This window comes from Vidua macroura, chromosome 1, assembly GCF_024509145.1.
Source record: "Vidua macroura isolate BioBank_ID:100142 chromosome 1, ASM2450914v1, whole genome shotgun sequence".
NCBI classification, from domain to species: Eukaryota; Metazoa; Chordata; class Aves; order Passeriformes; family Viduidae; genus Vidua; species Vidua macroura.
The window spans coordinates 37,465,643-37,487,896 of record NC_071571.1 but is presented as its reverse complement, the minus strand read 5'-3'; the positions used below and the strand labels follow the sequence as shown (position 1 = coordinate 37,487,896).

The following is a 22,254-nucleotide window of genomic DNA, read 5'->3' as shown; positions in this document are numbered from 1 at the left end:
CTTCCTTGGTTTTCTGGGGGGGGTTGTGTGTGTCTGTGTGTTTAATTTTTTTTTTTTTTTTAACCAATCTTATTTTCTTTTCAACAGGAATTAATTTAAAGACCTATTTCATATCTGACACTGAACAGCTGTCAGGTGATGAAAAAATTCTGTAGTGATCTGTTCTGGATTCACTGCAATAGAGGCTATGACTGTCTACCATTACAGCTTTCATGAATAATTGATTACTCTAAGGACAAACTCTGATTCTTTATTTATCAAATAACCCTTTGCCAACAGACTAGAAAACAGTGAATCATGGAGACATGGGCATGGAGAAAGATGGAATCTTTTTCATGACATACACAGATTATACTCTGTGAATACTCGTTATCAGAATTAGTCAAAATATGTGATTTTTTAACAATTTAAAGATAAAAAATATCAGGGGCTGTATCTGTCAAATGTTTTTTGTGAAAAAGAAATAAGAAGCATTTTGTTCAATGAATTTGGGGAAGGTGATTTCAATCTTCCAAGTAAAAAAGTCCCTCAAGTAGTTTTTGTGAAGTTCTCTGCCAAAATGGCATACAATTTTTTTTTATACAGACCCTGACTTGCAGACAATATCAGATCAGTGTTCTGGTAGAAGTTAACTAAGAATAATCCTTTTCATAAAAGTCCAAATTCATCCTTAAAGCAGAGTTTATTCAAAATACTTTCCTCCAAATGACTGTGAAAATAGTCTTTGGAGGATTTGTATATTTTGTAAGTTGTGTAGATGTTGTTTCAAGGAAGAGATTCATTTATTGCTTCATGGGATATTATTATTATTTGATAATACTGAGGTATTGTGTGCTATTCTGAAATTATATATATATAATTATATTACATATAATTATATATATATAATTATTTATATTTATTATTATTCTATTATTATAATTTCATATATTATATGAAACTGTATGTACATAATATTATTTCACATTTTCATTGATTCTTTTCTTAGTATTTTTATTTTAAATGTTCTTGTTTTAGTTATTGAACTAGTTTTCTCTAGAAAAAATCACAAATTGGTGTTTGGATAGGAAAACCTGTTCAGCATTTACAGCTTATACCCTTCTTCAGTAAAGGGAGATTAGTGCATATAAAATTGAACTAAAGAGATGCTTTTCAAGAAAGTTAATGACATTTTTTCTTGTTTCTTTCTGCATAATCTATCTGTATAACTACATGAAGAAGAAATACTCATTTTCAAAGAAAAATACTAGTTTTCTGTTAGGTCATAGTATGGCATGATGCAGAATCTGTTTTGAGATTTTAGATAACACAGCACACAGTGGAACAGCAAAAGCTTTTTATTTTTCTTCTTCTCTCTTCACAGATGGACCCAATTCAAAAAGCTGTAATAAATCATACATTTGGAGTTCCTCTTCCTCATCGAAGAAAGCAAATCATATCATGCAACATTTGCCAGCTGAGATTCAATTCTGATGTAAGTCAATAATTTTGTATCAGATTAGAAATATCTACTTATCTTCTAGGATGTGCCATAATTTTCAGAAATTGAGCCTAAATGAAACGTTGTGATTTCAGTTTGTTGCTCAGCAGATGAAAAGGCTGTAAGCTATTTCAAATAAACACAATGGCTTGGTAGTGTTTATACACCCAGCCAGATTTTCCCTGCCAATATATCCCTGTAAGCTCATCAACTTCAGTTGTGCTGCACTGAGTGTAAATAGGAAAATTTGACTGATCCCTTACTCTAATAACACTGGTATATTTGCTGGATCCTAATTCTTCTACCAGTTGTGTACCTTCAGTTGGCTCCTACCTTGCATCCTCTCGCTCCTCCAGCAACGAAGCAGAACAAGCTGAACTGGAGATGCTCCTAATACACCAAGGAAGTAAACCTGTCTCCCATAATTACCCAAGGGAGCTGTGCTGTGATGCCCCTTGTCAACTAATACCTGTTGTGTCACAGAAAAGCCTCTTAGGTTTTAGCTCTTCTATTTCCTTCTCAGAATCACTGTGTATGCAGACCAAACCTGACATAGTAAAATGTATTTCTTTCTACTATTCTTGGCTCTTCAGGAAGTTTCTTCACATGGGCATTGCTAGTGGGAACTAATCTTCCCCTGTCTTTAATTCACTATGTAATTTAAATATGGAAGCTACTTCTGTCAGAATAAAAATGTTTTAACTTAGAATAAGGTCAAACCCAAAATTGTCCACAAGGCTCCTTCCTAATTCTAGTCATAGGAAGAAGTGAAATAATTATTGTGTACTCCTGCCTCTTTAAAGGCAGCTATTTATAAGTGACTTGTACTATTTTTAGTTTATTGATTATTTATCAAAACCATGAGCTTGTCAAAAAACTTAAAATGAACCTTGAAGCCTAATTTTAGAGATTTCTCATCTAGGGGTGAAAATATTGTAGCTCTTTTCATTCCCCTCAGCTTTTTATCCCTTGAAAATAATTTCAAAAAATATCTCAGTCACCATTTCTGGACCAGTCAGCATCACATATTTAATTTTACTGATGAATCCAGGTTATTTTCTTAATTTACTGAATGGACACCTTCTCTTATAACACTGACATAATTCTCAAAGAGTGGTGCAAGGAAGAACAATACACTCTCAGAAACTGTCATGTCCCTCACAGATAAAAAATAGAAGAGGCAAATTAGGCTCTTCCATTTAGAAACCAGATGCCAAAATTAGGACTGTGGATGCTGAGTCATTCATGAGGAGGGGATGGTGGAGACTTCTGGGCCACAGTGGTTCTTACCAATGGAGCAGCCCAATTTATCACTCAAAATTTTTAGCTTTTTTCAGCTTTGTCTCAGGAAAAAGCACGTCACACTGAACGAGACACAGTATGTAGCTGAAAGAGAGATCAAATACTTCAGTGTTACATACTAGAGTGAAACATCTCCTTTCAAAGAGGATATACCATTTGTTTGTCTTCAGAAAGGTCTAGACAAAAGACAAGATGAACATATCAGTAAAGTTACTTAGTCATTAGCAGTTACACGACTTGGATTGATATGTGGAGTGGAAAATTTTCCAGCTGAGAAGTTCTAGGCATTTTCCAGAATAAAATGTTTGAAGTAAAAATCCTACACAGAGACAAACAAAGCATCAGTGGACCCTGATGCTTTTTATTCAGGGGACTACTCTGCTCCCATACTGCTCCTTTTCTGCTGCTCTTAGGTTTCTGAAGAAGAGAGAGGGAAGAAGCAGAGGCCATTTTCAGAGCCACCTACAGTTTCCAAGAAACTCATTTCAGAAGACATATTAATTCAAGCTATTTACAGAAAACTCTTGGAAGACTAGCTGATATTTATCTGTCCCATCACACCTTCAGGTGTTGGAGGCTTGAACTCAAATAGCCAACATTATTCAAAAGGTTGTTTTAATGCTCTCCTCTCACTAATGGATCAATATTGTCTCTACTGAATGGGGAGACCTTCTTGATGAGTATGTTTCATTTTCCACTTTTAATATTCACCTAAGTTTTAAAGCAACCACAGTGTTGATTGATTGAGAGATTATGATCCAAAATCCACCCATAGATTAACCTGGAATGATATCTCTTCCCCTTTTCACTACCACACAGAGGCAACTTGTGAATATCTTTATGGTGGTGTCTTCTCATTCTGGTGCTTATAGTTATTACTGCTGAAAATCACTAAGTGCTCTGCTGAGGTGTTCAAGAAATAATTTGTAGTCAGAGTTCCACTGCAGTTTAGGAATGTTTTTCTGCGACATGAAGGGAATAAGTAGAGCTATTTTCTCCATTGTTTAGGTAATTTTGAAATGTCCACCTGTGTTTGAAGCAAAAATGTGGTAAATTAAAGATTTAATATTTGGATTCAAAGAAAAAAATGCTTTGAAGAAAAAGGGCTGTTAGCTATCATTTTTTGATAACTCTACTATGAATGGCAAGCACACACACTGTAATTCTTTTTCCTATTATCATGAAAAAGTTTTCATTTATTCAATATTCCTACCTTTCATTTTCATCATATTTTGTTGAACACAATTTGAACCCATAACAGCAATAAATAACTTTTCTGTCTAGGAACCTAGGCTTTGTATATATTCTACCTATATGTGTCTATTTTTAGATGTGGCAGATAGGTTTTATCAGAGAGTAATGAATAGAAATTCCATTTTCCTGCTACACAACAATATTATGAAAATGTTTACAATAAAACTGGTCTGTGGGATTTTTCTTTTTTGCATAGAATACACAATTTTGTCCCTTTAGATAGAGATTTCTTTAAGACAGCAGAGCTTTTTTTTTCTGGTTGCATGGCATCAAAATCACATTTAAAAAAGATGAGAATATGTGGCAAGCACATTTCTCTCTCAGGATTTTTCATAGAGGTGCACAGAGAGAAAGAAAGAGAAAACAATTTCTATTTCTGCTCCTTGTTTTTCCCATGTGGAATGTGTTTGGAGAATTGTTTACCTGGGGTGATTGTTTGATTGGATTCTGGTGAGAATTGTTTGAGCCTGATGGCCAATCAGATCCACCTGTGTCTGGACTCTCGCGAACAGGGTCACAATGTGTTAGTTAGTTAGATACGGTAGTTAGAAAAATAGGTTTGTAGTTTTAGTATCTTCCTTTATATAGTATATTAATGTATTATAGCATAGTTATAATAAAGAAATCATTCAGCCTTCTGAACTGGAGTTGGACATCATCATTTCTTCCCACTGGGTTCGCCTGCATTTTACAATAAGAAAAGGCAGTACAATAGTCTAAAATCATTTGGCTTCTTTGTAAAGGAGTTATCTATAAATCTTCATGACAGCTGTGTGTTCAGAATGTTTTTTTTAAATAAATCTCATACGAGGGAAGAGAGGAATGTGCAAATAACCAAAGCCTCTCCATGCTGAGCAAAAACATTAGAACAGTAAAGGTAGGTTTTGTGGACTCCAAGCAATTTTTTTTTTTTCAGAGAAATCTAGATATATTATTTACACTCACATTGTGCATTCAAACTAGGGTGAAATGTTTAAATATATGCTTAGCTCCGAATGCCTATGTTGCCACTTAGATGTTGGCAGCTGCTGAGAGCTATTGCACCAGTAAATGCTTGCTTTGTAGCAAACATTAAATCTTTATCTCTAAGACCTGAAGTATCTGTAAAATGTGGTTCAGCAGACTTCAGTATGCTATTTCAGGTGCCTATAGGTAGCTCTAAGAGTAATTTTCTGCTTATGGCCTGAAAAAAAAAAAAAAAGAAAAAAAGCACTTACTGAAATTTTCTGCCTTGACTATATGATCTTCCTTTGCCCATGAGATTATTAGATAAAGTTGTATAGTTATCAGTATCTGTCAACAAGGTCAATTTTTTGCAAAGGGATTACCTTTTTCTTCCCTCTTTTAATGAGATGGCTGAGTGATGACCCAGTTTGCCTTTATAGAAAGGTTGGGCAGCATTCTGATGTGTTCACAGGACTTGAATTCCATTATGATACACTTTAAAAAATATTTCCAATTATATGAGCCAGAAATTATTGTTTGACTTAAATAGCAACAGTAGTAATATTTCCCTGTGAATCAGGGATGCTCATCAGTCCTTATTTGTTGTTTTTTACCTTATTTTTCTCGATCTCTATGAAACAAAGGCATCACCAAATTGATATATTGTTCTGCTGTATGAATTTATCAGGATTCAAAAGGTGGTCTTCCATTAAATCAACAGTGAAGGATTTTTTTGAGGATAAGGATGCAATATAACTCTGCAGTATTTTATTATGGTTCTAACTTTTGTTGGGAAAGAAGCAAGAGCAGAGGACTAATATCCTATTTAGGATATGCTTGATAACTAGAACAAAAGATTAATGTATCAACTTGTAAGGGCCTAGGGTATAATAAGGTGATAATAAACAGTCAACATGAATTTGTCAAGAACAAATCATGTCAAATGAATCTAATTTTTTCCTTTGACAGGGTAATTGGCCAAATGGATAATAGGGAATAAATAGATGTGACATATTTTGGCTGTAACAAGAATTTATACATGTCCTATGTGACAGTCCTGTAAAGTAAGTAGGGGAATATGGTCCAGGTGAAATTATTAAAAGTTGGTTGCATAACAGAATGAAGAGCTGCAGTGAGAGTAGCTCCTGATGATTTCCTGTCAAAACAAAAGGTCACAACAAGTCAGGATCTGAAAGAGTCTCTTCCATGCTTACTGCTACTCTAATTTTTCATTAGCAACATGCCTGGCAGGACAGTGTACACATGCCAGTTTTGTGGATGACATCTAGATGAAGGGTGGCAGAATCTTGATGGATGGTGGTAAGTTCCAGATCTCAGTCCAAAATTATCTCCAGTTGGAGAAAACAGTCTGGAATTCTGACAAGTGCAGTAAATAAAAGCATGAACTATTGTGCTTAGACTGGAAAAAGTAAATGCACAAGTACTAAAAAGAGTAAATGTCGGGTTTAATGGGATTATGAATCATAATCCAAATATGATGGCTAATACAGAAGAAAAAAAAGAGAAGAAAAACTCACCCAACTAATACTATGATAATTTTTTCCCCAAATATGAGATTTATCAATAAGTAAGTATTCCACAGCAAATATTCAAGAGCAGCCCTACAAGGACTGGGGGTGCTTGTGGATGAGAGGCTGGACATGACCCAACAATATGCACCTGCAGCCCAGAAAGCCAAACAGGTCTTGGTCTGCATCCAAAGCAATGTGGGCAGCAGGTCAGGGGAGGGGATTCTCCTCTGCTCCACTCTTGTGAGACTCCACCTTGACCACTGCATCCAGCACTGGGATCCTCAGCACAGGAAAGACATGGTCCTGTTGAAGCATGTCCAGAGAAGGGACACCAAGATGATCAGTGGGCTTGAACACCTCTCCTGTGAGGAAAAGCTGAGAGAGTTGGAGTTGTTCAGTCTGGAGAAGGGAATGCAGTAGGGATCACTGTGGCCTTTCAGAAATTAGAGGAAAGGTGGGAACAAAGTTTTGGACAAGAGGTAATGGGTTTAAACTGAAGGAAGGTCAATTGGATCAGACATAAGAAGTAAGTTTATTAAAATGGGGATTATAGAACACTGGAACGGGTTTCCCAAAGAGGCGGATGCCCCATCCCTGGAAATATCCAAGGTCAGGTTGAACTGACCTCTGTGCAGCCTGATCTAGTTCAAGATATCCCTGCTTCTTGCAAAGGTGCTAAACTAGGTGACTTTTAAAAGGTCCCTTTCAACTCAAACTATTTTACGTTTCTATGAGGTGAAATTGGCAATTCCTCAGGTGAAGAATTATTTATAACAGTGGTCATCGCACTCCAATGAAAACATAATCAGTTGCAGGATTTAGAACACATCCATTAATATGACAAGACGTGAAAAAATTCACTCAGCTAGGGAGAGTAGAAAGAACTGGATAGATGCACAGCAAAAAAGACTAGGGGAATATAGTTGGCTTTCCATATCTGAAAGGGAGTTAATAAGAGTTTAGTGACCAATTGATCTTTGTGTTCCTTGGTTTTGATAGATAAATAAATTTGACTAATTCTTCAGATTAATTTGATTTAAGAGATTTTTTTTGTTGGACTACTTGGTGAAACAATTTTAACTGTAATGTTAATGAAATTCTGGAAGGAAACGTACAGACAGTCGAGGGGTGCCTGTTGGCAGAGATTATTCACAAATTAGGCATCTGTTTCTGAGGCTGGACAAGAGATGGTGAATGTAATTCCACACCTGAGAGAGAGATTATATGACATCTTGCTTGACTAATTTACAAATCTCTCTCTGTAGTTTGGAAGACATAATAGAGATTTCCTCATCCATGCCCAATGACAGTCACACTTGGCCTGTGGCCTCTGTTTTACAAAGAGGGGAACTTTAAAATATTGGTCCATTAAGAACGAGGAAAGCCTGGTACAGTTAAATGCTAGAAGTTATTTAGCATTTCACCCTTCTGATTTGAAATCTGTTGTTGGTCAATTTGCAGAGATATGCTTAAATGGTATTTGAAGCAATCAGTGCTATTTGCTTCAATCACTGTTCCGTTTGTGGCTGTAGCAGAGGGTCTTATTCTTTGCATGTTTTGTTGTACATGCAAATGTACAACAATTATGGGTTAGATTCAGATTTACAATTAAGCTAGATGTTTAGAGTCCTGATTTGGTATAAACCAAATAATTTCTGCTTGAATTGTAATGCTCAGCTTTTTTAAGCAAAGTCACTTTTGGCAGGTATTATTAGCCATCAAGCACTTTAATCTATTCATTTATTTATTTATTTATTATGTAGGGGCATTTTATTTCTTGTCTTTCCAAACCAATGTGCCTGTGTTATATGAATTCATCAGCCTGGTTCTTTAAGGAAGATTCTTTTGCGTAAATATTTACAGATGCCCAGCATCCCCTTAAAATCAGTATTACTATATGAGAGTATAGTATTGATTGCAGCAGTTGTACCTGAACAAGCACAAAAGTTAATCCAGATATAAGTTATTCATGTATATATATATAATTTATATATTTCTCTAACTGTCTCTCTGTATATATGCTATTTATTTCTAATAATGCACCATCTTTCCTGTACTATGGAGTTAAAGTAAGGAGAAACAAATACTGATTCCATTTACAGAATTACACATGCTATTTATTTGAGATCAGAATATGAGTCAGAATGGAAATACACTCAAAGTGGATATTTTTCCAGAGGTATTGTTCTGTGGTAGTCACTGTAAAAAGTAGCAAGTAATCACAGAAAATGATTAGTGTGGAGATTTCTATGGGATATCTGGCATTTGCATCAATGCTATATAGAAACTATAAAGAATTGCTAACAAAGTATTTAATGACTTGATTTTTTGGCATTCCAATAGTCTAATCAAATAGCACTGAATATTTTGCATTTCAATTGCTTACATGAAGAATTTTGAAAGCAGCCTGGTATATCTTCTGCCCAATATGATGTTCAGTGGAGTCTGTTTTTCTTGGCTTAGCCGGCATATTTTAGAAGAATTACCTCCTCTTTCCTAGACCACAGTTTTAAAGATTGTAATATGAATTGCAGTCAGATCCTGTGCAACTCTGGTCTTTCCCATACTAGAGCATTCAAACTTTTTCTTATTATTTTTATTTTCCTTTTTTTAGTATTCATTTTAAAACAAAAGAATCCTTATTTGCTTTTATGGAACCTTTTTCATGTAGGGAATAAGTAACTTAATTTGTAGATTATGAAGTCCAGAATAATCTGAAATTAAGAGTAGTAATAAATTTTCATATAACCTCCAGTTTGTTAAAGCCTTTCTAAAATGCTTAAGTAGAAAGTATAAATAATTACCTTTTATTGTATAAAGTACCTTTCCCATAATTTTCAGTTTCTATACAGTAATTTTATGAATCTATACAACCTAGAAGCAGAAATTATTCATGTCCGACAAAGTACCTTGTTTAGCTTTGAAGTACTTTTGATGTTTGAACTCCAGAGTACTTTTGCAGTACTTTTGGTGTTGAACTGAGTCCTCTGACTGATATCATAAGGTTGTGACTATTTCTTTGTCTCTTAAGCACTGGCAGCAATCTAAATATTCTGTATGACCCTCAGTAATTGCTGTGAGTGGTCTTTGTGTGTTGTGCAAGCTGTGGAGTTTGCTAGACAAACTCACTACACAGACTCTTGCTAATCCTTGTCCTCATCTCCTCTCTTTTAATGAAAGTACCCTATTTTGTCTAGAAAATCTGTACTGTCTTAGAACATGGAGCAGCCTGGGGGTATCAGGCCCACAGGGACATTGCCTCAGGTCAAGAAGGCAGTAGGAAAGAAGAAGGTTTTAAGTGACTGAACTTTAAGAAAGAATGTTCTTATGTCAGCTGTTTTCTTAGGCGGCTGCTGGTGGGGAGACATAGAGTGTCTTGGTGTCCACTGTATTCATGTTACAAGACTTACACTTTCCTCTCAAAATTCACCCTTTAGCTACAATCAGCAGTGGTAGTACAAGAGGGAGTGTCTAAATTAAGCACTGGTACAGGCTCCCAAGGGTTGGGTCACCATCCTTCAAGGTAAAGATGGGTAGAAGCTGTACTTAGGGACTTGGCAATGCTGCGTTAACAGTTGGACTCAACAATCTTAAAGGTCTTTTGTAATCTAAACTATTCTATATATCCAGGAGAAAGGAAAATCTAATGCTTTCAGCTCCCTGGTCCCTGAAAAAGCAGGGTTGAGGAGAAATGCCTAATGTCTATGTCAGCTGAATATCAGAGTCACTGTAGGAAGAAACAAAAACATTCAGCTGATCATCAGGTGTTGCTGTGTAGGATTTAGATTATGTCAAACTCAAACTTTTTTTTTTTTTTCATTTGGCAGCTCTTACTTCCTACCTCTGTTCATCCTATTAGGTTATTTCATTTTCAAAGCTCTCACTTATTTTGATAAAACAAGTCAATTGTGCAGAAGGTTTGACATCTCTTTTAAATTACTAGGGTTTGCCAGAAATGATATGTGAATAGGCAATTGCTCTCTCTGATAGTCCTGTTTATAAATTGCAAAAGATTAATGACTGGTATTCTGACTGTGGAGTATGAAGACAAATTAGTTGAACAGGTTTCTGCTTGTGGCACTGAAGAGAGCAGTTGCAGTTGTTCGCTTTTGGGACCAATGTTTAACTTTAGGTGGGCGTGGATCTCCTTCAGCTAAGAGCTGAAGGAAAGGCAGAGGCGATAGCAGTTAATGAGACAGAAAGTCTGAAATAAAAGCAACCTCCCTCCACATCTTTGTGTGTTACTGTCAGAAATTTCCTTTCTCTCAGAAATGATTAAATTAATATATAAGAATGTATCAGAAAACATTATACTGGGAGGGAGCATGCAGGCCTAAATGGTCTCATAGGTCCTAGATCTTCCAAAATCTGCTTTCAGCAGATTATCTGTTACTCACTGAGATGTCCTCCAGGCAAATTACAAAACTGTTTCCAGTTGTTTTAATGAATTTGGTCCTATAACTACATTTTTTAGGTTACAACAGAGTCAGAAAGATTTTGTGCCTGGAGGAGGGTGGAGGAATATGTGAATGAAATTAAAATGCTAAAGTTGGGCAGGTAGAGGCTAACCAGAGCTTCTTTGAAGTTTTTTTGGCTGGAAATTGTGGGAAAGAAGACAATGCTTAGTATTTTTTTAACTATACATTATAAAATACCATTTTATGCAGGAGGCAATACTCATTTTATACATGAGGTAATTAGTACAGACAGGGGAAAAGATAGTATAAAAGAGGAGAAAGGAAGTCTCTCTTCTGGTTCTGTATTGTGACATTCATGGAAAAATCTGCCTGTTTAAGCTGCAAGGAGAGAAATCTCTTCACTTTTTGCCCTACACTTGTGTTTGAGGTATTTTTTCTCCTGTCAGCTTCTTCAGTTAACATGCAAAGTCAGTCAACTCTACTAAGCAACTGTAATTTAAGAATAATTGTAGTGGGGAGTTTTTACAGAAACCACTTCCCATGGGCAAGTCCTCACTTCAAAGGAAAGAAAAAATTTAAACTCTTTGTTGTGCAATCCCCATCTCCATTTTTTTTTTTTTTGGTCTGTTTTAAGTTCTTTCACATATATTTTTTAAAATGAGAATTCATATAGTAGGGAATCTGAGATTTTGGATTATTAATAGTGGGTGCAGATTACAGATTTCACTGTGAAAGTGGCAAAACACCGTCTCTTCCAGTTACCGAGCAGTGACTCCTGGTTCACTTTGTCAGGTAACAACAAGGACATAAAAAAGAACCAAAGATAAACAGACAGGGGTGTATATCAGTCTGGGATACAGAAAGAATAATTGAAGAAAATGTGCAGCAAATTGTATTTTTTATCGATTCTCCCTCCCAATAATTTCTTCTAAAAATGCATTAAGAGTAAAGTAGTGCTTAGTAGTACTTATGTACTTATACTTGGCTTTGGTTGATGATACTCTCTTCCAACACCCATAAAATCTTTCCAAGTAATGTTAAACAAACTCTGGACTTTTTTTTTTTTTTTTTTTTTTTTTTTTTTTTTTTTTTTTTTGTCAGTAAATTTGCACTCCTGTAGGTACCTGTAATATATTCTTCTCCTCTCCACTGTATCTGTGCAGCCTCTTCTTGGAGTTAATATAATGTTTCCTTTTGAAAGAATTGCTGTTAAACACAACTGCCCCTGATGTAAACAAATTCCTCTTCGGAACCTCCAGGCCTGACTTTTTCAGCTCCCGATTTCTTTTATCAATCCTTTTATGTCTCTTACAGTATCTGGAGATATTGCTATTCTGTGTACTTACTGACATCACAGCTAACAGCTGGGAGCCTTATCCTCTGAAGGAATGGAAGTGCAACCCAATACCTCCTTTTAAAAGCTTTATATTGGAAGAAAAAACCACACATTTGAACTACTTTTGAGGGTGAATTGCCCACACTTGTTAATTTTATTTTTTTAGCTCAATTGAAAGTGAAATCTTTCAAGGTTTTAAATGGTTGAAAGGGATTGACTTCTTTTCAGCAAAGAATTCAATATGGCACTTATACCTAACTCCCCCATAGACATTAAAATCTGAATTATGAGTTCAAGTAATGTATTTAAACTGAGGTAATCATCTAGTGGTAGACAATAAAGGTACTTCCATATATATAATTGTTTGATGAGGTGACCTCAAAGTATGATTTAAAAAATACAAGGATTTAGTCTGTTTGGTATTTAGATAGGTCTCATTGTGTTGTGGTGGGATAACTTTAGATACAAATGCATAGTAAATGCACTGACTTAATTTATGTTCGCAATTTTTTTATGGGTATAAATGTTTCTTTTTATCCCTTAGAAAGGAGATTTTATAAGGTAGTCTCTGAACAGGTTTTATCCTTTCCCCAGCATAGCCTATTTTCTCTGCATCAGCGGACTTGTCATGATAATCAACTTTTTTGTCCCAACCATCAATCACTTCTGATTACAGCTGGGGAGAAGTTCTGTTCTGTTGATCAGCCCATCAGTGCACATAATGTTACACCTGGAGACGAGTGAAAATCATCCCTTGGTGGGAGAATCACTTGCCTTCAAGCCTTTTGTCTGAAGTATTTTAATTTACATTTAGAGTATTGAAATTGTCAGTGCTTGCTTTGATTTTTTTTTTATTTCTTTGACAAAAATAATAAGTCCAGTTGATCTTTCCCTACATGATAGAAGAAGAATGCTTTTCTATTTCAAATATCTTATGTTATTTTTCACTTTATTGTACAAATATTGCAATAATTATAACTATTCAAATTAAAAATAGAATTGTTATGTTTTACTCCATTAGCAGAAATTTAGTATTATATGCTAGCCCAGAATTTTTGAAAAAGCTATTTTGTTGTCTTTTAATTAAATATTTGGTTAGGGTAATATCAGTATTCCATTTATATGAAGGTTGTATAGCAAATTTCATAGCAATTAAGTAATTAAATCTAAAGGCATAATTTCTTTCTTTAATGAATTCTTCTTATATTGTGGTCATTACTGAATAAGACGTTTTTTCCTTGTAATAAAGGTGGTTTTCAGATGTCAGAAGAAAGATGAAATTTCAGCTTGAGGAAGCACCTTATGTTTTGCTAGTAACTTAAATATGACTTTTAATTAGCTATCAGAATGACCAGATGTAGTTTAATTGTACTATTCTTTTTTCATCTATGGTCACTTTTTTTATTTTAGGTATCTTCTCTAAATAATCATTGTCACAAGTTAATCCTTTTACATGTCAAAAAACCACAGCCTGTAAGACAACTATAAAGCTGATACTTCAAGGATTACAGGATGAAGTGTAAATGAAGAAGAAAGAATGTGACAGGGTGGGATAATAAAGATTTGATTAGCAGTCTTGTTTTTACATAAAAAAGTTTAATTAGCAATAGCTCATTTTCCTATCACTGCTGGTCATTTTCAGGACAGTGATATATTGCTTTTTTGCTGTGAGCCATGCCACCCAATAGAAGGTGTTTTGTTTTCATTAGCTGCAGATGCTTCAACATTATTATCTCTTACCCTAGTCTACACACCAATATAAAACATGTCTAAATCTTGTAATTCAATCAGCCAATTGTATATGCAGTACTTTTAAAACTATGGGATATTTGCTCAGATGTTTTGTTTCTTTTTAAATTGATGATAAAAGCACTAAATGGCAAATCAAATAATCACTGAGCCTCTGTCCTAATATTCTGTCTGCTTGAATAGCTTATTTGCCAAATACAGAATTTCATTACTTGCACAGAAGTTGTTCTTCCAAAATGACAATCTGTTTATTTTTATGGTTTAGTAATTAATCTGAGCATATGGCATAATTTTTATTTTACAGGTACAGCAATCTACATTACCTTTTCAAAGACTCTTATTACTTGTTATAATGACAGGACAGAATTTTTTTTTTGTAATTGAATAGAGATTTTTAATGGGTTTTCAGTAACATAATTCCAGTCAAATAGCCCAAGGTGCAGGTCACCTGTCATTCTTCAATTTATTCTCTAGCATGTTTTTCATACCAGAGCCATATGTAAAGATAAACTGATGTAATAAAGTAGATTTCTAATGTAAACACATTCTGAGAAGCAGCAATAAATGAGTAAGAATATCTGAAGATGTCAGAAAACATGGAGTATATGGAAATAATTAACATTTTAGACACTGGAAAAATTAAGATTTTTTTTTATGCATTTAACAGTACTTTCTTTTGTGTAATTCTCAGGGGCAAGGGATTTTTATTCAAAAATTATTTGACATAACTAATCTGTATCTCTTCAGTTTGTGAAAAGGCTGTAAGAATGAAACTTCCTTCAGAGGAGAGCTAAGAAAATGAGCATCACATATATGTAAAAATGGTGCAGAAATATTTTGACTATTCTTCTAGAGTCTGAGCTCCATGTCCTGATTGGTGACAGGCCTTACTAGCACGGTAAGCCAGTGAGGCATAAGACACAGGGAGAAGCCTGGGATATTTGTAAGCTTATTAATTTCTCCTGTGCTAAATTGGTGCTGCTGGAGGTGGTGCTGCAACCAAAAAAAATGGCAAGAAATAAGGAGACAACACACATTCGGAAGAAGAAATCAGCAGATGCAGTGGCATTCAGCAGGAGGGATCATGAGGAGTAGGGACTGCAATGAGAAAACAAAGGTTCTGGTCCAGACACTGAGGTGTGTTTGTTTAAGGTATGCGAGAGGGAGAAGGATCTATATAGGAGAAGAAACAAATAAACACTATTGAGTAATGGGTGCAATGATGCAGAGTAGGAAATCAATATGTAGAAAAAAAGGAGACTCTGAGTCTGTCATAGTTCATGATTAACATTTGGGATATTGTGACAGAAAGAGGTGATTTGAGAAATGGAAAATTTTAGGTGGCAAAGTAAACAGTAGTTAGACCCATCCAAGAGCTATTAATGCTGAATGATCATAAAGATATTGGTTGAAACCCAAGAAAAAGTTATCCCAAGGAAAGTATGTCCAAGTCCAGAGAGCAGAAAGGCTTGAAGACAGAATCTTGAAATATATGACCCTGGCCAGTGCAAGTAGTTTTCCCCTTTTTGAACGAGGAGGAGGTTTGTCATCCCGACATTTTTCAGCTGGGGTTACTTAGGATTCAGATCTTCTCCTAAGTCAGCCTTAATTAATATTTTTTTTCTCACTCACTAATAAAACCTATACAAAAGTTAAGATGGCTGAATTCTATCAGCCTTCTTCTGGTATTTGCAGGAAGGAATACTGATAGAAGCAGTTCTAGAATAGTTTAAATGGGTAATTGATTTAAATCTGGATTTTCAAAATTAGCAAGGATAGTATATCATCTTTCTCAGAAAGTCTACTTGTATCCAAAAGATGTTGATTTCTGTATTGCCTGAATGGGAAAGTAAAGGCCAAAAATATTTACCTTCCTTCCCCCACCCTACTGATTGCCCTCATGTTGGCCATTTGTTATGGCTGCTCCTGACAAGAACAGTAAGAGATCAATTCTCAGTGAGGAGATACAAAAACTTAGAGTAATTGGGCTATGAATTTTAATTCAAGTATTGAAACTGATTGTTGCTGTCATAAGAATCTGTATGTTTTGCAGGCATGATTACTTTTCTCTATTAAAAAAAGGTCCCATCAATTCTAAATATGCATTTTTAATTTAGTATCTATATTCACAGCAAACTGAGGGGTTTGAACTCTGGCTATGAAGCAGGATTATCTTTGGCTGAGTGGGTAACAGCAGTTCATTTCATTTCAGTATGTTGTTAATAGAACATGAATTACACTTAGGACAAGGCAGGGACTCCTGGTGTTTCCCTGCAAGCTGTTTTAGTGTGTGCAAAGATACATTTTCAACCTGATAAGTGATGATAACTTGTAACTGGTGAGCAATGGGATGGCCCTTGAGGACCTTTGGCTGGGGAGAAGCATAATTCTCTTTTATCAGCACCGAAGGATAAAGAAAGAAGATGATGACTTTATCGTTAACATGGAGTCATTTTCTGAAATGCTTGCACTCTAAATAACCACACATTCAGACATACTATCATAGAATCCTAGAATTAATAAGGCTGGAAAAGACCTCAAAGACCATCAAGTCCAACTAAACTGTGTCCCCAAGTGCCACATCTGCACATTTTCTGCAAACATAGAGTTTAAATTCTGTTGCTGCCTCCTGTGATAATAAGCAGGACCAATGATATGTTCTGTCTGATCAGATAAAGAAGGTAGAGGCTCTCTTCTGTAAAATATCAAGGGGGTTATACCCATATTCCTGAACCTGTAAAAGTCATAGACCTGACTTACTGAAAGATGTTTGCAGATGACTGAATAAACAGTTTGGCTATAGAGTTAATCCATTGTTAACAGGTAACTGCTTGTTCTCCTACCATATTTGGACTAGTCAACACTTTGGCTTAGCCTGAAAGCTCTCAATTTTATTCCTGGCCAGTTGTCTGCCTAAAGCAACCTGTTAGATTTATCTTCTGTAAGCCTGAAGGTGCTAATGCATCTTAAACCACTCTGCTGGAAGTAATATCTACTTTGTATTTGAAATGGAAAACACAAAAAGGAAGCCTACAGAGTGGAAGGAAGGACAGGCAGCCTGTGAGGAATACAGAAAAGTTGGGATAGTGGTGGATGAGGAGCTCAGCATGACCCATTAATGTGCACTTGTAGCCTAGGCAGACAACTGAATCCTGGGCTGCATCAAAAGCAGGGTGGGCAGCAGGTTGAGATTCTGCCCCTCTGTCTGCTCTGGTAAGACCCCTCCTGGAGTGCTGTGTCCAGCTGGGAGCCCCAACAGGAAAAGGATGTGGACTTGCTGGAGTGAGTGGGTCCAAAGGAGGGCCGTGATCAGAGGGCTGGAGCACCTCTCCTATGAAGTTAGGCTGGGAGAGTTAGGGCTGTTCAGTCTGGAGGAGAGAAGGTTCTGGAAGGACCTTACTGCAGTCTTTCAGTGCCTAAAGGGGGCCTACAAGAGAGCTGGAAAGGGATTATTAGAAGGGCACGTAGTTGTTCAAGGCCAGGCTGGATAGGATTTTGCATTATCTGTTGTAGTGGAGTTGTCCCTAGCCATGTCAGGGCTAATGGAAACAGAAGATCTTTCAGATCCCTTACGGCCCAAGCCATTTCAATTCTTTGATGTGGCTGGTGCAGTAGGTGGTGCACAGAGACACATCATCCAGAGCTGGGAGTGGAGGCATCACAAGGCTCTGAGGAGACTGACATGCATGGGCACAGGGATGACATGGTTCCAGCCAGTAACTCTGAAAGCCAGGAAGATGTCCTGGGAATGTTGACTTGTCTCAGGCCAGTTAATTTGCCTCAGGCAGATAACTAACTGGCAATATTTGTCATAATTTGGTAGATCATAGGAACCTACAAGTCCTTTATTTTACAGTCACAACATTTGCCATCTACTATTAACCTTCCAAATTCATGGTCTGAACTCACACCGTTAAGGTCTTTTCAAGGTAGGGTCCTTGTTTTCTTGGTCTATCTAAGGTTCATTGGTGTCGAAATAAGTAATTCTTGAAATTAATTATACTATAAAGCACAGTCTTTGGGAGATAAATTCAGTTATTCAATTTATTTTTATTGCATTTTGTTTGTATTTTTATTATGAGATGGACTCAGATGTAATCTAGCTCTAGGATCAAAAGTAAGAAATTTTCTAAAATGGAAAAATAATCTCATAAGTTCAGTTGAGGCTGAGAGTTCTAATGATTATCTGCCTTCTTGTGATGTTATACTCCCTAGATATCATTATGTGGTGTTTCTGATATGCACTGTGTCTTTATATCTGTCCATAAAGTGCTGCAGAAATTATTTGCAACCCACTAGAAAAGGGACAATGGATTATGTCCCTGACAAAACTGTGAGTCTCTTATAGCTGGATGTTTGCTGGGGATATATATCTATCTCTATCTATCTTTCTCCACACTGGAAAGCTTTCCATCTAGTATTGTATTTCTGGTGAGATGGCAGCTTTCCCATGCTGTATGTGTAACTATATAAATAATTTTATATATATATATACACATACAATTACCTTTCTCAAACAGGTTCGCTAGAATAAAAAAGAAACTGGAAAATATTCCCATGGTTGTCTCTAGCAGTATTACATAAAACCTAGTAAAAAAGAGCAGAAAAATCAAGTAATTTCCATTTGAGCTAAATTTTTTTTGTTGTTCTAGTTGTCTTAATTTTTATTTTTCACTATTTTGTAGCACATATTGATGCACAAGATACCAGTAGCACCTGAATATTAGTATAAAGTGCTAACCAAGATGATGAAGTTAAACAAATGCTATAGTGAGGCTAAGCATTTAGCATATTCCAAGTTGATTATGACACATTTTTGTGGTGAAAACAAAACTTTTTTTTCTCAGCTAATGTGTTTCTGTGATGTACATTTGGTTTTGTTGGCTTAATCAAAGGCTGTCTGTCCATCTTTAAATTCTTTACAGTGTTTCCAGATGGAGTATTACACTTGCTTTCAATTGCCAGTCCAGTGTGAAATAAATGTCAACAGTTCTGTTGACTTAAGTGGTGCCAGGATTTCACCCACACAATCTAAACTCAACATGTTTGCTTTCTGTTTTGGTTTTATTTTTCTCTCTTTCATAGCAAGGAGGTCCTTGCCATTTCCAAAGGGCAAGGAAAATACCATGGTTCATTGTTTCTAGATTTTGGTGTATAATGATTTCGTAAGCATGAATGTTGAAACAGTGGTAAAATTCGTGCCCAAATATTGTTTTGTTACAGGAAACGTAATGAAGCATATTAGCTCTGGTCAAAAAATAACTTTTGGATCAATATGATGGATAACATATCTGTTAGGAAGGTAAAAGAACACAGCTGGGATTTGAATAAATTAACTAAAGCCTTTATTGTGCAACAGGGCTTCTACAGTAATTTTCTAACTTCCTATCATGGGTGATTTCAACATAGATTTCAAAGGAGGTTGGAATATTGAAACAAATAGCTCATTCTTGAAGATCTTTTGTTGTTTTTAACACATTGAATTAGCTCATTACAGCTGAATATGTAGTGGAAAATAGCATCTGTTTACACTGCAGAATTATAAAAATTACTTACCAGTAACAGAATAAGGAGCAATTTGCAAAAGCTAATCATATTTGTGCACTTATTTGTAAAAAGTAAGTCGTTAATACATACCCAAGGGAAAAAAGATCTTACTGGTTTATGCAATGTAATAGTAGTGTTAAGCATAACATATTAAAGAATTTTTTAGGGATCAGTTTTAAAAGTTACAAAGCTATGGGCATAAGAACATGGATGCCCCATATTGCTGCTTCACCTGTACTCCGTTGTGGTTGAACTCCAGAAATCATCCTGAAGCTCACCGAGCCCAAATCAGTTTCAGCTGTCCATACACTCCAAGTGCACATCACCAGCTTGGAAACCCACGAGGAGATTGCCTTGTTGAGAGTTCTTGGTTTTTTTAGATAGAAGTTTTCAGTACAGTGTGCTCCATTCTATAAATCTGGGGTGCTGCAAAGCACGCTGAGGCATACTAATTATCCCAGCAGTGAGATGTCATGGATGTAAACTGAGAGTTATTCAGAGTTTCAGTTCATCATTGGAGGTGATGTTAAAGATTCCTATTTCCATTTTATTCAAAGAAGATTCAGAAATCTTCACAGCTTTTTACTAAAGAAATCAGTTTTCCAAAAGTAATTTTTTGGGGATTGGGGAAGACCTACTGTCTTTTCCTTAGCTCTGCTATAACAAAAGGAAGAACCACATAAAAACAAGAAAGAACAAATAAATAAATATAAATTTGTTAATTAATTTTGTGAACAGATATGAAGAGATTTGCCTGCTCCAAAAACTCTGGAGTCTCAGCATTAAATTTCTGTACCATTTGGAAATTTCACTCTTTAAGTAATCTCTGTCCAAACACATGTCTTAGGTTTTAAAATCAGAAAGGGTTTTTATACCTGTCTAGTTTAACCTTTTTTTTATGTTATACACCTTATGATTTCATATAGCTGTTCCAGTTTTGAACCTGATCACCTGTGCATGACTAGAGGAGATGAGAAACATTAAAGCCAATGCAGAAATATAGAGCACTTCTGAGACACTTGTCCTATAGCACTTCAACACCTAAAATGTCCAGTTGATTTCAGAGGCATTGTTCTTATCCAGTAAAGTTTGTAGGATTACATCCAGTTTCTTTTATCTTCAATTTGGTTTTGTTCAATGAAAAAAAAAAACAAACAAAAAAACCCAACAGATTTTCAGATTTCAGTGTAACATCAGCTAAGTAGAAAGTTTTGTAGGAAGGAGACAGAATGTAACTACAGTGTAAACAGTAAGTGATGTCAGAACATCTCTTTAAGTTTTGTATAATTTGATATCCTTAACTGTGACTTCCTACATGGAACCTAACAGCTTAAAGGAGTAAAAGATTCTGACGTGTCAGCTTTGTACTGGAAGGTATCATTGCCATTTCTATATTGATGGTAGTACAACAACCTATATGTCTCATTAAATAAACCCCGGTTTTCAGCCTTCACTACTTTTGGAACAACTTGATCTATCCACGTATATGTATTACTTTAAGAACCAACCATATTAATTGATTTAATGACTTGCTCACAAGCAGGTCTGTGTGCTCTAGGTATGAGTTAAGGTTATGATTCAAAGTACTAAGGCTCTGACCCTGTGATAGTTGGTAGAAGAGCAATAGCAAATCTTGTAGGTACATACAGTATCTTGTGGACTTCACTGAGGCCCTAAATATGTTCACAGAATCACCCAAGGATGACTGAAAACAAGGCAAAACAAATAAAAATATGTAAAGGAATAAATATAACTGTATTGTAGACTGACTGATCTTCAAGTTCCTATGCTTTATAAACCTTTGTTCCCTTTGGATATTTGGATTATTTTTTCAAAATATTTTCTCCCTGGCTAATTGTTTGGATAAAACTAGTTTTTAAGGCAAATTTACTTCCATGGTATGGCTAATTTTATCAGCACTAACCTATTTATATTCTATTTATATTGATTCATTACATAAAACAATTCACTTTTGTTTCTAGTAGGTAGCATTTATTCATTTTACTTATTTTTCTTTTTTTTTTTTTTTTTTTTTTATATGTACTTCTGCCTAGAGAGAGAAGTCCTATGGATACACTTACAGTGGGACTTTTTTAAGCAAATTACTGGCATAGGACTCTTTTAGAAATACAAAATGTGTCTAAATACGCAAACAACTAGTGGGCTAAGATTTCTTTTATTCCAAGGAAATGCACTGCCTCTCTATGGAGGTTCTGCACATGGAAGGTTGGGTGCCTTTTGAGATATGAAGAGAATGAAAGAATCTATAAACTCTTCCATCCTTAAATTATCAGTCTTTGTGCATCTGTGCAAACTTTTCACAGTGGAAAAGTTCACATGATATTTTATGTGTATTTACAGCCTTCTACAAGAAGGCTGGAGATTAAACCTGGGAACCTACAGTCAAGCTCAGATAAAACAGAGTTGTAATCAGGAAATTTGGACATTTATATTTCTTATTGTGGGTTTTAAATTTCTGCTTATGGGTAGGAGCTGACTTAAAGGACATCGGAAATATTTACATTAAAATAATTATTGAGATATAAATTGAGAATCCAAAATGAAAAATCTGTGTAACTGTATATTTTAATGAAAGAATCAGAAAGTTGAATCAACATTTTTCTGAACACAAAACTGAAAATTGAAAAGCTTCTAGTAATTATAGTATTAAAAACAGTGATTACAATAAAA

General features: G+C 35.4%; 1 protein-coding gene across 3 annotated transcripts in view; it reads left to right on the top strand.

The window, feature by feature from the left end:
• Positions 1-22,254, top strand: part of ZNF385D (zinc finger protein 385D) — a 416,346-nt gene that overhangs the window by 320,912 nt on the left and 73,180 nt on the right. For all 3 annotated transcript variants that reach the window (XM_053987806.1, XM_053987810.1, XM_053987816.1), the window contains one exon: positions 1,364-1,474. In XM_053987806.1, the coding sequence (XP_053843781.1) occupies positions 1,364-1,474 (111 nt within the window). The remainder of the gene's footprint in view (positions 1-1,363; positions 1,475-22,254) is intronic.